The sequence below is a fragment of the Centroberyx affinis genome, unplaced genomic scaffold, assembly GCF_046629955.1.
Source record: "Centroberyx affinis isolate AG114_WGS23_722 - 3 ecotype Tasmania unplaced genomic scaffold, CSIRO-AGI_Caff_v1 ptg002642l_1, whole genome shotgun sequence".
In the NCBI taxonomy this organism is placed as follows: Eukaryota; Metazoa; Chordata; class Actinopteri; order Beryciformes; family Berycidae; genus Centroberyx; species Centroberyx affinis.
In genome coordinates, this window is record NW_027280834.1 from 99,811 (window position 1) to 116,080 (window position 16,270).

General features: G+C 35.9%; 2 protein-coding genes across 2 annotated transcripts; both read right to left on the reverse strand.

Annotated features, from left to right (window-relative positions):
• Positions 1-1,401: 1,401 nt before the first annotated feature.
• On the reverse strand, positions 1,402-3,548 carry LOC139657213 (uncharacterized). Its single transcript, XM_071534975.1, has 6 exons — positions 3,299-3,548; positions 3,004-3,099; positions 2,406-2,519; positions 2,286-2,314; positions 2,071-2,133; positions 1,402-1,488 (listed from the first exon to the last, which is right to left on the reverse strand). Exons 1-6 carry the CDS (start codon positions 3,546-3,548, stop codon positions 1,402-1,404), a joined length of 639 nt encoding a protein of 212 aa, XP_071391076.1.
• A 3,640-nt stretch (positions 3,549-7,188) lies between these two features.
• On the reverse strand, positions 7,189-12,572 carry LOC139657214 (uncharacterized). Its single transcript, XM_071534976.1, has 8 exons — positions 12,559-12,572; positions 11,890-12,119; positions 11,317-11,589; positions 10,257-10,361; positions 9,613-9,638; positions 8,847-8,885; positions 8,683-8,757; positions 7,189-7,305 (listed from the first exon to the last, which is right to left on the reverse strand). The coding sequence occupies exons 1-8, from the start codon at positions 12,570-12,572 to the stop codon at positions 7,189-7,191; spliced, it is 879 nt and encodes a 292-aa protein (XP_071391077.1).
• Between the last annotated feature and the right edge of the window lie 3,698 nt (positions 12,573-16,270).

Genomic DNA, 16,270 nt, shown 5'->3' on the forward strand with positions numbered 1-16,270 from the left:
GATGTCGTCATTGTGACAAACGTACTACCTATGCATGTGAAAAATGCAAAGCACCACTGCACATTGAGTGCTTTAAGATATACCATGGACAGTAGGAGTGAATGAAAAAGGGCTGAAAAAGCCAATAAAAGAAAAATAGAAAAGTCAATAAAGGGTGAGGAGAAGCAGTACAACAGACTCTAGGAAGAAAAGAAAAGTCGACGAAAAAGGGAAAAAGACAATCAAAATGACTGAAATGTTTTTGGAAAAGAAGGTCAATTGATTCAAGACATACTGTATGACAGTAGGTCTGACTGATCGTAGTTCAAAATAGTGATGCACAAACTAATTGTGCACTTGGTTCTGAAGCCTACCTCTATGATATATATATATATATATATATATATGTATATATATATATATTATTTTATTTTGTTCAGTGTAGGCCTCTACTTGAATGCATATTCTACAGGCTACCTCTATCCTAAATGTTACCTTTATGTTCACTGTGAATGAATCACACGACTGCTATACAGTTGTTAGTGACTGTTGCACTAAAATGTCACAATGACAATGTTACAATGAATATTGCACTAAAGTACAAGTTCAAATGTTACACTAAAGTTACAATATTAATGTTAAAGTAACAATGTTACAATGTATGTTACAATAAAGTAACAATGTTGAAATATGTTGATGGTTGTTGTTTTTTTGTCTTTGCTCTCAGTATTCATATCGGTGTTGTATAAGGGTTTTTGATATGTAAAATAGTCACACTAGAATGTGATAGAGCATTCTGGTGGCAATGCTGGGGACTGCCAGTGACAGAGTTTTAAATGTGTTAATAATTGGGCTGGGATATATAAGAATTTTGATGACTGCATAGGAGAAATATGTTAATTCAGTATACAACACATTATCCCACCGGTCATTGTGACCGACCATAAAACACACTTTTTCACCTACTTTTCCATGAAAATTTCAAAAAATAATGATTGATTATTTCAAAGGGTTACTAATGACACATGATTTGGATATTTTCATGTCTGGGAAAATTCGGGATTAAATGGGTTAATACTCTTGATTCTTAGATGTCTATGTTTGGTATGTTTATGTAAAAAAGTCGTTCACTTGTGTAAAGTGGCCAATAAATTCATCTTTATCTTAATGTTAGTATTTAATTAGCTGTCTCAGAGTTTGATCTTTGAGATTTCCCCTTGACTATTTAATTTTGAAGATATACTACTTGGCTTCAATATCATTTCAGGTGTGAATGTTTCACATCACCTGAAAGTACACAACCTCTACTGTTTGTAAGTGCAGAAAACAATTACTAATCTAAAGCTATTGTGCTAAGATGATATTTAACTGCTGTGGTCTCTTATTTCTCTGGTTAGTTGACATTGGTGTAGAGGTTGTTGATCAGTGGAGCAGGACAGAGGCAGAAGGGGCTTCTATGTCGTCATAGTTCACTGTATCATCATCATCATCATCATCATCATTATGCACCTGTGAATCACAACACAATGTAATGCAGCACAATACAACACAACACACATGAGTTTCTGTACAAGTGTTAAAGTTGAACGCTGGCCGCTGAGCAGCTCCACTGGAGCAGCTGGAGTTTAGTGCCTTGCTCAAGGGAACCTCAATGATAGTTACTGAGGGAGGAGAGAGATTTACTCATTCACTTTCACAACCCAAACTGTCACAGCCAGTCCAGGGATTCAAAGCAGGGACTTTCTGGTTAGAAATGAATGGATCTCAAGAATCTGGAGGGATGTAGGTTGAAATTTTAGGTATTTGGACCATGATAGGTAGCAACTGGAATCTAGCCTAGGTAGCTAGTTAGTAGCTAACTAGCTAATAAGCTAGATAACTAACGTCCCTGCTAAATTCAAGTAATTGTAGTTCTGAAGATTGCTAGCTAATTTGAGAACCATTGGTTTATCTGAAGTTCTCACTTGTACACTAATGTGTTGAAGTAACGCTAGCTTTATATTGTCTTCCAGGTAGAGTTTCCCACCCCGAGTGTGAAGTGAGTTCAAAATGGCCGCTGTGGGAACAAGGTCAGTTACTGTATGATCTGACCTCTTCCTGACTGGCTGCTGGACCAGACTGGCTCACTGCAGGACCGCTTACTGAGTTTAAAACCTGCACAAATACAGACAGACAGTTACAGTCTTCCATTACAGTAATGGATGGCTATGAAAATGGAAATCATTTTACGATCAACCTTATACAGTCCTGACCATAGACATTTAATTTTTCAAGTCAGTTCACTTCAGTTTTTATTTTAAACTCACAATGTTGTCATCAGGTGGTGTCTGGTTCCCTGGAAAAATAAATCAGAGAGAACAGTTTAAAATCTACAGTTATAATTTGAGTTAACCAGTCCTACTAAATTTAGGTCTGAATTCTCTCACCTCTAGCTCTCCTCCAGCTTCTGATGAGAAGAGCAGTAATTACAGTAATGAGGAACAGTTCTGCAACACGCAGAGCCAACATGATGTAGTTCAGAACAGAGCAATCTGTGTAAGCTGTGGAACATGGTGGAGAAAAACATGTCAGTACAGAAAGTTTAAGGGGAAATAAGTAAGATTTTAAATGATCATAATATATTTATGGGGGTTGATAGTGTTGCTGATCAATGCTAATGACTGAAGGATTACTGCCAGCTGCTGAGAGTTCTGGCTTTCAAAACTCACTTTACGGTTGTGAAAATGTGACTTTGTGTCGGGTGTGTGTGTGTGTGTGTGTGTGTGTGTGTGTGTGTGTGTGACTTGATGTTGTTGCAGTTACTAATGTTCACCAATAGAGGTTGATATGAAATTTTCTTCTTTTGAAAATAATCTTTTCACATTCACTTTTTAACAAACACACAAGTCATAACTTTTGATTGTAATTTGTAACTTGGATGTTGGCACCAATACACTTCAACAAAAAATATATGAATATACAAAAATTGTTTGTAAAATAAGCAATACTTTGGGCCATATTCTCCCCAAAATGAAAAACAACTACCTGCTGGTTCTGAAGTCGTAGCGCTGGTTATAAACCCTGCTGTCTGTTTTGTTGTTGTTGTTATTGTTGATTCTGTTGTTGTTGTTGCTTTGTTTCCTGGACAAAAGCAAAAACAAAACCCAACAAAACTTGAGATCAGTAAGAGCTCCTGATTATCATACCTTATAAAGAAATAGGATAGATTGAATAAAAGAATGTTCATCATAATAAGTAAATGAAACTACTTTGGTCATATCATATTAACAAATATATTTTTTATATTTTTCATACAAAAAACAATCATACGCTTTCTCACCTGAGGACAGAGAGGTGAAGTCAAACGTCTGCACTGTTCCATTGAGATGATTAGTCAATTCACACTGGAATCTCTCTTTGATATAATCAGAAGTCAGAAAGGACACAGTGGTGTGGCAGGGAGACTGTGATATCAGAATGTTCCTGATGTTTCCATTCAACACCACACCCTCATACAGCCACCTCAGACTCTCTCTACACTCTTTATATCTCACCACAGAGCAGGACAACGTCAGATTGTTCTTGTCCATCTGTTCAGTCACTGCTGAAGATGGAGATATTGTGAGAGAAAGACAATAACAGGAAAATTAACTACTGTAATCAGAATTATTATAATGTGTTAGTACATTGTTCCAAGAAGGCAGTTTGAGCTGAATAGGTTATGATGTTAATACTCACTGTTTACAAGAGACAGATAAACTGCAGCATATGGACGTATTCTTTGTCCTGACATGAACTGTCTGCAGAAGTAGAGACCAACATCCTCAACTGTGACTTTCTTTATAACCAGAGAACAGTCGGCTGAAACACTCAGTCTGGCTGCTTTAGGTTTGGCAAACTTATTTGGTGCAATCTTCCCACTGGAAACCAGCTCTACTGTGTCTTCATTTATAAAATGATTGAAGAGCCAGTCAGTATTGTCACATTTATCATGACTGGGTGTCACATTTTCACAAGGCAGAGTGACTTCATCTCCATCTCTGACATAGGAGGAGGGCCAACGTTGTCCAGTTACTGCTGTGGAGAAAATGATAGAGAAATATTTTGTCTCAGTAACAACATTGTATTCATATCATCATTTTATCCATTTGACCGATGCTCCTATGGAATAAACTGTAGCAGAAGATGCAGATGTTTTGTTTTTTGCTAGATGACCATGTAATTTTGAGTTCATCTAATTAGATAATCTAGTCTAATAATAGATATGAGATATTATTATATCTAATAATATCTAATTTTGAATGTGTTTCATCAATCCAAAGGTTGTAGAATTTTCAGCGAAGAAACCTTCCTGTGTCTGATAGAGAAGTGTTAGTGAAAGTCAAAAGAGTCAAGCAAAATTGTATTTCCTTTTTTTAATTATGCGTAGAATAACTTGAAATTAGGTTGTCTGAGCTGACTTGTCTAAATTTCAGTTATGGAGGTAAGTTTTGAAGCTTCGACAACATCAGTTTGTAAATGATGTTCTTTAGTTTTTTCTTTCCTTCAGTTATGAGCTCACATTACATTTATTGGTGTCAAAAATTTAATTTTACTTTAGGATTAAATAAAGACTAAGTAATAGCTAATAATACTCTAACAACTGGAAAAATAATAAAGATAAAATAGAATCAGTGTGTAAAGACCCACATTTTTCAAATTCTGCCGTTTGGAAAGACTATTCAGTATTACAAAATACTTCCAACATAAATTTTGTATTTTGTCACTGTCAGTGTCACTTTTTAAAATACTTTTTATTCACTCACAGATAATCAGTAAATAAATATTTTATATATATCAGTAAGTAAATATTTCACTTCTATATTTCACTTCTATCTTCATGTCTTGATGACATGACATTTCTTGTTTAGAAATTGTGAACGTGTGCAGACCAATGTGAGAAAAGAAATTATTTTAGATTTGTTGATATTTCATTTTGGAATGAAAGTCTTCTAATTCTGTAGTTTTTTAAGAGTTGTTGTCACTCTTTTCAAATCTTCTCTTGGAATCAAACTCTTGTATTACAAATGTTTAAATGGAGCCTTACCTGTCAAATGAAGCAGTAGTATCAGAAATGATGAAATTTCAGCCCATCTGAATCCAGCCATTCTGCTCTCTCTCTCAGCCTCTTTTCTTTCTCTCAACTGTCACTATCTCTGAACTAAAGGTTCCTCAAATAGAAAGACGTCTTTATTGAGATTAGAGCACCGTCACTTCCTCAGCGCAGCTTTGTTTGGTATTTTTTCTGTCGCTGAGAAAGGAAAGGAAGTGTTTTGGTGTGAAAAGTAGTAAATGAGTACATGCAAAAAATAAAACATGAAATCAAAAATGAGCGCTTAATTTCTCTCATCTCACAAAGGATGTTTCCACTTTTTCGGCTTTTTAATTTCACCTGAGGATAGACTCAATGCAACCTGGGCCAAACAGTATTTCAGCTGTTTGACCCAGGTGTGATCGCTGTGTGAATGTAACACTGTGGCCAAGACTTCTGCACAATCTAGACTTATTCTCCAAGATCCTAATACAGTGATCCTGCACACACACACACACACACACACACAAATTCAAACACACACACACTCAAACATTAAGGCTGATCAACTGATAACGAAAAATGACACATCTGACTAAAAAGGTTTTCATATATGTTTCAATTAAAAGCAAGGCCATAGAAGTGTGTTTCTGCAGGAGATTTTGCACAACAAACAGAATCTGTCATTCTAATATTGAAACAGGACTGACCAACTGGTATTAGCACTTAAAAAGAGAGATATGATGGTATTTTAGAGGATGGGGAGGTGTTGGTTCCTTATTGCAGCTTTCCTGTTTTCAGAGATGTTCAGGAAGTGATTTGGGTTCAGCAGCCAGCAGAGGTCTGGTGGTTTTGCCTTCTCATGGTGACTGGATCAACATACAGAAACAGTCAGTCGACAGCCTTTTAAGGCAGAAGACAAGATGTTAGAGAATGTTGCTATTCTGACAAAACGTTTCTGCAGCAGTAGAATTTTATGAAGATATGTGGGAAAAGTGCTTGCCCATACAATATTACAGTAAGTAAGGTATGGGTATATTAGGCTGTAATATAATGTTAGAAGACAAGACGAATGTAATAAGGCACTAATTTTTCTAATAATCCCCAGAGATTTTGTAATCTTATTGCAAACAAAACTGATATGATCTTTCCAAGTGAGTTTCTCATCAATTAAGATCCCTAGAAATCTTGTTGATGTGACTTTACTCATTTCTTCACCGTTAATATACAATTTCACTAGTTCTGAATTATAATTCGTCTTCCCTGCAAATATCATAAAATTGGATTTTTTCACATTTAATGCCAATTTATTTGTCTGAAACCATTTTGAATATGTGAGACGACCATTGTTTACTTCATTGATTAGAGCTGTCAAATTTTTATTGGAGACAAGTAGATTAGTATCATCTGCGAATAATTGGAAATATCGTGTTTGACACTGCTGCAAGATCGTTTATGTAGATAAGGAACAGTAAGAGTCCTAAAATGGAACCTTGTGGTACCCCACACTGTATCATAGCTCTCTTAGACTCTATACCATTGATGTTAACATATTGCTCTCTATTGTAAACATAATTACTAAGCCACTTCAAGACATGGCCATGAAATCCATATCTATTTAGTTTTGCAAGCAAAATGTTATGATCAACAGCATCAAACGCTTTGGAGAGATCCAGGAAAATACCACATGCAAACTCTTTCTTTTCTAAGGCAGTATGAATCTTGTCCACAAGTTGTAAAAGGGCCATATAGGCCGAATGGTTTTTGCAGAATCTGGTGTTTATACAATATTTTATATGTGTTCAAATGTGTAAGAATGCGTTTGTGTGTGTGTGTGTGTGTGTGTGTGTGTGTACTCGTATTGTGGCACTTGTTTTTTTTGTTTTTTTTGTGCAGTTGGTTGCATGTGATTTTATTGGGTTTTTATTGCTGTGTGGTAAGTTGGGTGTATGCTTCATTGGTTCTGTTTCAGCACTTTACTCATGCTTATATTCTTATATTTATGTTGCTCATGTTACCTTTGTTCCATGTTTTATGCCTGTATTTTTTGTCTTTCAATGTAAAGCACATTGAGTTTACTTGTAATGAAATGCCCTTTAAAAACAAAGGGAAAAAAAAAAAAAAAGAAAGTGACTGACGGTGTTAGCATCTAGATGTATTTAATAGTAACAATAGGTGTAGAGGCTGCTGGGATCATTCAGGCGTCTGTCTGGTTCTGTTTCCTCCAGAGGAATCTTTACTGTGGAATAGGTGACCGCCTCCTCTTCCTCCTGGACCTGCACAACACAACAACCACTTCAAAACTTACAGTCGCAATGAAACAGCATTCTTAATGCGATGCATTTCCAGTTGAAACAGGATGATGGACTGGGACATAATGCAGGGAGGGATCATTCAAAAGTGTTAACCAATGGGAGATCAGTTAGGGAGAGAAAGGCAGTTTGATTTGATGGGAGGGGTAGAGTGGGGGTGGGGGGGTCTTTAGAGGTACACAACGAAGTCACCACTAAACATTTTTCATCTTCTAGGAAGTTAAAGTTATGAGATTTTGGTGTAAAATACAATAAAATATTTTTTTCATTTCATTTTTTGAGCATAAATTGTCAAATAAGTTTATGGTGTGATAGAATGAGCTGAAAAATGTAGTTACTCTATTCCTTGGTTCAATAGGGCGTTGAGCTAGTTAGAAGATTATTTCTTCATAGTTACTGAGCATTTAACCATTACTACTCAATAGGTATTAAGTCATAATATGGTAGAATATTGAGTAATAATGTCGTAGAAAATACAGAAGTTCCATTTAAGAGAGCCGGAAAGGACCAGTAAGCAACTGTTTCCAAAATATTACATAGTAATTACTCAGTAATCATTGCACAACTTACTACATTAATGTAGTGCTGTTATAATGCTAATAATTACCCATGAGCACCAGAAATTACCAGCATTTAACTGAGAAATTACACATAATTACAAATAGTTCTCTATAGGTATTGAGCATTTAACCATTATTACTCAATAAGTATTGAGTAACAATGTGGTAGAATATAGAAGTTCCATTTAAGAGAGGAGGAAAGGACCGGTAAGCAAATGTCTCCAAACTCTATTAATAGCAATTACTCAGTAATGATTGCACAACTTAATGCATTAATGTAGTACTGTTATAATGCTAATAATTAGCCTACTCGTTTTGTACTATATAAATAAGTCTTACTTTATTATAACCAGAAATTACCAGCATTTAACTGAGAAATTACACGTTATAATTACAAATATTCATTTATTTCCAGAAAATAGTTTACCTTCTAATACATTTATATGCAATTACATTTAGTGCCCTGTAATTTATGTACCGTAATGTAAAGTGCTATATAAAAGTACATTTTGAGTATTCATATCCTCATATGAATTTATTGATTTGTGAAGGGACAAACCTGTAAAACACCTTGAGACAAACCTGTTTTGATAAAAAGCTATTTTTAAATAAATTTGCATTGACTAACTTCTAGAAACAAGCCCAAAAAGTTGGGATCCACAACAAATAATTTGATTTGTCTGTACTGCCTTCACCGTACTGCAAGGCAAAATGTAAATGGGCTCATTACAAAAGTTCAGAACCACAGCTGAATAAACACAAGAGTACCAAGTCACTCAACCTGTTTTTTAGGAGTGGTCTTGTTCTGGTTGTCATGGCTGATGCTGGCATAGGTCAGAGTTTCATCCGGATCAGCCTGAGTGCAGATGACAGAATGGTTTAAAAAGAGAATGCTTACTGCCTGCTATTTGGATGTATTTATAATGCACAGCAGTGGTTCTCAACCTGGGGCTCAGGATCCGCCAGATGGTCACAAGATGGTTTCTAGAATTTAAAAAAAAATGTTTTGAATACACAACTTAATCATGTTTTTAAGCTTGGGTTGAATGCTTTCTTTCTCGTATGTGACTTCTAAATTATTTTACTTAGATTAGCCTGATGGGGGCGCTATGATAAAAGATCAAAATTTCAGCCTTTGAATGGTCCTGACTCGTACACCACTGGTCCTGATCCTGACAAACTTTGGAAGGAAGGCACATTTTGGCAGTGTGCTCTGGCTTTTAAAAAATACACTGACTGCGCTATAATAAAAAGTCAAAATGTCTAACTTTGAAAGGTCCTAACTGCTACACCACCAGTCCAATTTTGATGAAACTTGGAGAGGGATTGATGCATCTTGTAACTGATTGGCCCAAGAGGTGCCTGCATCATGACAGCATGTTTACTGTTGCCTTGTTTATTGATGTTTGTGTGGAATGCTTTTTTCATGTGAAATAATGAATGTTTGCAGCCTCAAAACTTCTTCCAGTAAAATAGCCTAAAAAAAGGAAAATAGAAATCATCATTTGTTGTCAAAGTTCAGCATTCTGCATCTTTACACCTGGATCAGGGGGTCGCAGGCTAAAATGATCTACTGATGTACAGTTACCTATGTGTATTATGTAAGTATGTAAATGCATATGTATCTGTCTATCTATATTGCAAGTTACCTAGCTAGTTATTTCTATATGAATCTTATCCATTTTATTGCAAAATAGTACATCTTACTTACAAAGGAAAGGGTTGATTTTTGAACATCTGAAAAAAAAGGATAAGTGTGAAGGATCAATCTTCAAATATATTATACTGTATATGTTACCGTTCATGTGGAAAAACGTTCATATTACTGACTGCCCCTAATTTTTTAAGACTGGCCTGTATGAACTGACAGCCGAACCAGTTGGATGGTGCTACATCACCGGACGTAAAAAAGACATGCATCAGATGCTGAACAACAAGTGTAGAGGGAAATCTGCAAACAAATCGGTAAATGTAGCCCAAGTAGTTTTCACATGAACTGGGGCATGTGCAGATAAACCGGGATATGTGGGAATTTTTTTGAATTTTACCACATTGCTGGTAAATGTACAAAATCATTGGTCCATGTATACATGAACCACACTGTCGGTAAATACACAAATTGACCGGTACATATGTACATTACTTTTTTCCACCGTTTCATATATGTTATAATATAGCATAACATAGCACATTATAGCATAAAATATATCATAGTATAACATATTACAACATAACATCATAGTATAGCACATTATAGCATAACATATATCATAGCATAGCATAGCATAGGATGCTGTTGTTACGCAGCTATTTTACCTATACAATGAGTTATAGTGTTTTAGCGACTTCCTCTACCTTTTGTTCTCTTCTTGCGTTTGATGAGTACAACAGTGAAGATCAGCAGTGCTACTACCCCCCCGACCGCTGCTGCTGCACCAATAAAGATGTGAGTCTGAGCATCTGTGGTCAGAGGACACCGGTTAGCAAATTAAACGAGTTTCATTACAAAATGAGATATTCAGCCATTTGACAAACATGACACCTCTTAAAAAATGATTCTAATGACATGAATCTACTTTTGGCTGATTTTTATTATTATTTATTATTTATTAGATTTGGCATCATATCTGTAACCATATTCTGAACTATATATAAAACATCTTTTTTTTTTCATTATGGGAAGCTTGAACTTGAAGAAGGGAAACAGTCTGAATGCAAGAATTAAACTTTTTTTTTGTCATATTTCTATTTAATATGTTACAATATTGTAATTGGCAGTTGTGTTATGTTAAATACCCCCCATTTGTTATGTTCTTATTTATCTTCTATTTTGTTCTTTTGTCCTGTTTCATATTACTATTTGCTGCGGCAAAATAGTAATATTTCCACAATGGGAAGTTTCATCTTAACTTATCTTAAACTATCTTATCTTATCTTAACCTATCTTATCTTAATACATCTCCAATGATCTTAACCCCTCTTGTTTTATCTCAACATATGTTTACTGATCTTAAGCTGCCAATATCTTTACTTGTCTTCTCATATCTTAACCTGTCTTATCTTAAAGGAATAGTTCACTCAAAAAATGAAAGAGTGGCAATTTCAGCTAAATATTGGTGTAAATGTACTTATCTTATTTTACTTCACTTATTTTAAGCTGTCATATCTTAACATATCTTAACCTGTCTTATCTTGTCTTGTCTTTACAGAACCTATCTTATTTTAACATATTTTAACATATTTTAACCTATCTTAACTTATCTTAACCTGTCTTGTCTTGTCTTTACTAAACTTATCTTATTTTAAGATATCTTAACCCATCTTATCCTATCTTGTTTTAACTTATTCTATTTTATCTTAACCTAGCTTATCCTACCTTAACTAATCGTACATTGACTTATTGTATGAATCCTACCTGAGAAGGCAGGTGGGTAGTCGACATATAGCACCACCTTGCCCTTATCATCAGTCAACTGGCAGTGGTATTTCCTGTTGTTCTGAGGCCTCACAGTCAGGACAGAGATACAGTTACTCTGTCCATCGCCTTCATCATGCAGCTCGGCGCCCATCTCGTCCACCCAGCTGATTCTGTTCAGTCCACACAGTCTGTCTTCATATTTCAACAAAGAGCATATTAACATGATATTGCCGTCCGGGTTTGGATCTGTGTCTGGTGGAGATGGAGAGACTGACAGAAAACCAGTGATAACTTAGCAAAAGTCGAAATGTATGACTCTTGCCAAAAACCCAGCCACTTTGCTATGAGGTACCAATAAGTATCTCTTATCTTATTTACGGTATCTTTACTGTAGCATCCTGTGGAGAGTGCCACTATTAGTATTATTATTATTAATTTTGATCGATTTCTATTGCTGTCATTGTTTTAGCTTTTTTATCGCCATTATTATTTTTACCTTGTTTAAAAATAACAGTTTCAGTGAGTTTAAAAATAGCAACCCCAATGAGTTTTCATAGAAATAAGACTCACTAGTCAGAATATTTAGATTGACAAATGCCTCCGGTCCATTATCGCTCTGTCTACAGCTGTAGAGACCAGCATCCTCAGCACTGATGTTATGAAGGACCAGAGAGCAATTAGAGCCTAAACTCAGTCTGGCTGCTCGGGTTGAGGAGACAATATTTCCATCCTTGAGCTCCACAGCAGTTGAAGAGGGGTCTCTGTTGAAAATCCATTCGGTTGTGGGGCATTTTGGGTAACTGGATAACACAGCATTGACACAGGGTAGAGTGACACTGTCTCCAGGTCTGCGGTAGAAGGTGGATTGTCCAATGATGCCTGCTGGGAAGAAAACAACATCAGTCGATTCAGTTTTATAGCTCCAGTTGAAAAGTAAAGCTCTAAAAATGAGACAGTCGCATTTGCAAAAAGTGACACCCATGATTACAAAATGGTTGACGCCAGAAAATTTAAACATATTATGGTAATTTTTGAAAGATGCTGGGTAATTTATGTCCTTGGTTGAAAAAAAAAAAAAAAGCCCAGACTAGATTTTCTATATTTTACAGACATTGAATCATGAAATTCAGGCTTTTTTTTTTCACCCAAAATGGATATTTGGCATTTTGAAAATGAACTCTTTAGTTCTTTAGTCTTCAGTTATTTTAATTTGTAACTGTAAACATCCCCATTTTTTACCAGGTTTTCTTCATACCTACAGCAGAAATATACAAGGCCTGGAGTGTATTTTGAAATAAAACTCTCAGTATTAGTTCAAATACAATGCTTTTACCATGTGAATAGCCAACAACAACATGTCTGCATAGAGGAGTTTCATTCCAAAATGTGATATCCACCAGAATAGTGTGACGCCCCTCCCACTGTCTTTGAGGCTGTCCTGGCCAACCTCAGTAGACAATTGATTGGCAGTGGAGGGTCGTCAGCTGATTAAGCTCACCTGGGCCCTTGGACTATATAAACTGGCCCATGTGTTCACTTTGTCTCTCCCTTCCTACAGCTGACATCCTCTCGGCATCACTTTCCTTTTGGTTTGTGCCTTCAACACCACTACAGCACATCAACCACACATCCATGCCCTGCTCGCATTGCTGACCATGTTGATCTACACACTCCATTGTTAATTTGTGTTAACCTTAGTTTTAATAAATTATGTTTAAGTAAACCTCTTGCGTGGGCTCCCTTGTCACATTCCCTGAGCCAGTTTGTGACAATAGTCACATGTGAAAATCCACATGTTAAGTCAATGAATACATGCTTTTTGGACACATGTTGGGTGACGGGCCAGTTTTTAGTTCAGATGTGAAAATTTAAATTCATGTTTTCACCCTTTCACCTGCCATTACATATGACAATATTTGTTTCACATATGAAAACTAAAACTAGAAAATTTACAGGTCAAAATTTTAACATTTTAACATGGGAAATGGAAAATTTTACATGTTGACATATGAAAACCAACACGTGTCCAAAAAGCACATGAATTTACATGCTTTGAATTCACATGGGTTTTCTATTTTGATCCCATCATGCATCATGCATCATGTGAAATCTTACAATCAATCAAAATGGACATGTTTTGGAATGAAACCCTTCATGTTCTTTGAACTGGACTGATAATGTGTAAATGAGTCTCATCCAAACTTGAGGTCTTTCGGCTAGCATGGAGCGATAGCATAATGAATTACAAGCATACACTCCTATTTCTCAGATCTAATTAACACTAATAAAGATAACCCTAAGTTTCTATTCAACACTGTAGCAAAACTTAATCGCAAACCCTCCCCTGTAGTGAGCTCTCCATTCACTGCAAATTATTTTCTTAATTTCTTTAATCGCAAAATTGACTATTAGAGATGAGATTATCAATTTATTACCCACCAAGGGTGTTGATCCCTCTCCTAATTGTGCATTAGGTGTCATAGAGACCACCACCGTACTCTCGCAATTTGAGACTGTCTCCTTAGTCACCTTCTCTAAATTAGTACTTTCCTCTAAATCCACAAGCAGCCTATCTGACCCTCCTCCCGCTAAATCGGTTAAGGAACTTCTCCCAATATTAGGCCCCTCCCTACTCAACATCATTAACACCTCTCTCTCCTCTGGCGTTGTGCCCTCTTCCTTCAAATCAGCCGTAATTATACCTCTGCTCAAAAAATCTAACCTCGATCCTGATGTTCTTAATAACTTTAAACCAATCTCTAATCTCCCCTTCCTCTCTAAAGTCTTGGAAAGAATAAAGTTTCTATCCAACTGAACTAACCGACTACCTCTCGTGCAATAGTCTTTTTGAACCTTCTCAATCTGGCTCTCCATAGCGCTGAGACTGCTCTCACAAAAGGTGGTAAATGACCTCCTCCTCGCCTCAGACTCTTCTTCTGTTCTTATCTTACTTGATTTGAGTGCGGCATTCGATACAGTCGATCATAATATTTTCCTAAACCACCTAGCAAACTACATTGGCATCCGTGACTGCGCTTTCCTGGCTCAATTCCTACTTATCCGATAGAACGCATTGTATCTCACATACTATACTCTAAAGTTAACTTTGGTGTACCGCAGGGCTCTGTGCTAGAACCTTTGCTTTTCTCCATTTACATGCTACCTCTTGGTGAAATTTTCCACAGCTATATGGTATTAAATTTTACCTTGCAGACAATACTCAAATTTACATACCCATTAGACCTGACGGCCGTTCACAACTTACAAACCTAGAACTATGCCTAATCGCTGTCACAAATTGGATGTCACAAAAATCTGCTCTTGTCTACCTTGTGTTTTTCGCTATGCTTGTCCGATATCTTTTTGTTCACCACTGATTTTGTTTAGTTAGATCTAGCTAGGCTCATTCTCTGTAAAGTTCTCTGAGACTTTCAGTTCTCTTGTGATAAAGGGCTATATAAATAAACAAACTTGAACTTGAACTTGAGTCAATAGACAGTCATTATGGGAATTCTTTTTAGCCAGCATCGTGGAGACACTATATATTTTTTATTGTATTTGTATTTTAATTTATCTCATTTATTACCTTTTATTCATATCTATATCATACCTTTTTACTATTTTACTATACTGTAATGACACAATTTCCCCTGAAAAAAGGGATGATAAAAGTTTATTTTATCTTTGTTTTGATTTGCATAAGCAGTATTATTCTCTGTGTTGTATATTATGCAATGCAAATATCTTATGCATACCAATGAGGTTTTATATTATCATGCATATGCATTAGCATATAGTATTAGCATTACTATTTGATTTAGTTTTTTCTGTTTATTTTATCCTGCCTGTAGAATCATTTGGGTGGGGATTGCCACTAAGGACAGTACACTGAGTGTTATTTGAAATAATTTCAAAGTCAGTTCTTTATACTTTTCTGTCCTTGACACCTTCTGAATTGTATTGATGTACTAAACCCCACCCATCTGATGATTTAAGTAGGTTAAACAAGTGTTCATTATTTTTTGCAAAGTATTTGACTCTCTCTGGTCTGGTGTTGATGCCTTAACACAATCCTTCTTCCACACTCCCTCTTAACATTGTGATATGGGAGTGCTGTTTCATTTAATTCTGTACTGTATGCCTAATTCTGTGTTCATTTGAGAATCTATTAAAAATAACTAGCTCGTAATAGCTTTTCTTCTTCTCTAAATATCATCTGGAACCGTTTTCTACAAGCCAGAGAGGGTGTTTCGGCAGATGGCTGTTAGCAGCTTTCCACACAAATCATTATGCAATAACAAAGAAAAGGTTACATTTAGGTTTTGTGAAATCAAGAGATATGTTTAAACAAGCAAAACTAAATTTAATATGGCTTTACCTGCAGACTGAAGCACAAAAATCAGAATAAATTCCAGTGGAGCCATTCTCTGTCCCCTGTCCCAACAGTCTTATATTCTCTAAGGTAATGTTTGCCTGATGATGTTTTTTCCTCCTTGTGGTTGAGTTTGTGTGTGAAAGCCAGAGAAGGTAGCCAGTTGTGAAACAGCTGTCTTTAACACCCAGCCTGTCAGTATGACAGACTAGATCCTCTATGTATTTTAGTCATATTGAAGACCCACTCAGCAGAATTCAGAAACCACATTAGACTCCCAGTAACAGGAAGGGGTAAGGGTTTTGTTCCCAAAAATGGATATGTAGCATTTCCATTCTTCATTTTGTTGGGCTGTATTTGCATGAAATATCAGTTTCCCTACTGGAATAATTAAAACTTATTGAGCTGAATTGAAGAGAATTGAATCTGAACAGAATTGAATTGAATTGAATTGAATGGGATTCCTGTGGCCCTTTGGCCCTGTGTTGCGGAGAATACAGTATGATGGAAATTATGTAATTTCTGTTTTTGTCATTCCAGTGGTCAAATCAAATGAGGAAGTGCCATTTTTAATCCGCT

Excerpts from the sequence above, each read along its gene's own strand:
- LOC139657213 (XM_071534975.1), bottom strand. The coding sequence starts at position 3,548 with ATGGACAAGAACAATCTGACGTTGTCCTGCTCTGTGGTGAGATATAAA. Across the intron at positions 3,100-3,298 it reads CTTCACCTCTCTGTCCTCAG|GAAACAAAGCAACAACAACA; the intron begins GTGAGAAAGCGT and ends GCTTTTGTCCAG. Across the intron at positions 2,134-2,285 it reads CACCACCTGATGACAACATT|GTTTTAAACTCAGTAAGCGG; the intron begins GTGAGTTTAAAA and ends GTATTTGTGCAG.
- LOC139657214 (XM_071534976.1), bottom strand. Across the intron at positions 10,362-11,316 it reads CTACCCACCTGCCTTCTCAG|ATGCTCAGACTCACATCTTT; the intron begins GTAGGATTCATA and ends CTCTGACCACAG. Across the intron at positions 8,886-9,612 it reads AAAAATCAACCCTTTCCTTT|AAACCATCTTGTGACCATCT; the intron begins GTAAGTAAGATG and ends TTTAAATTCTAG.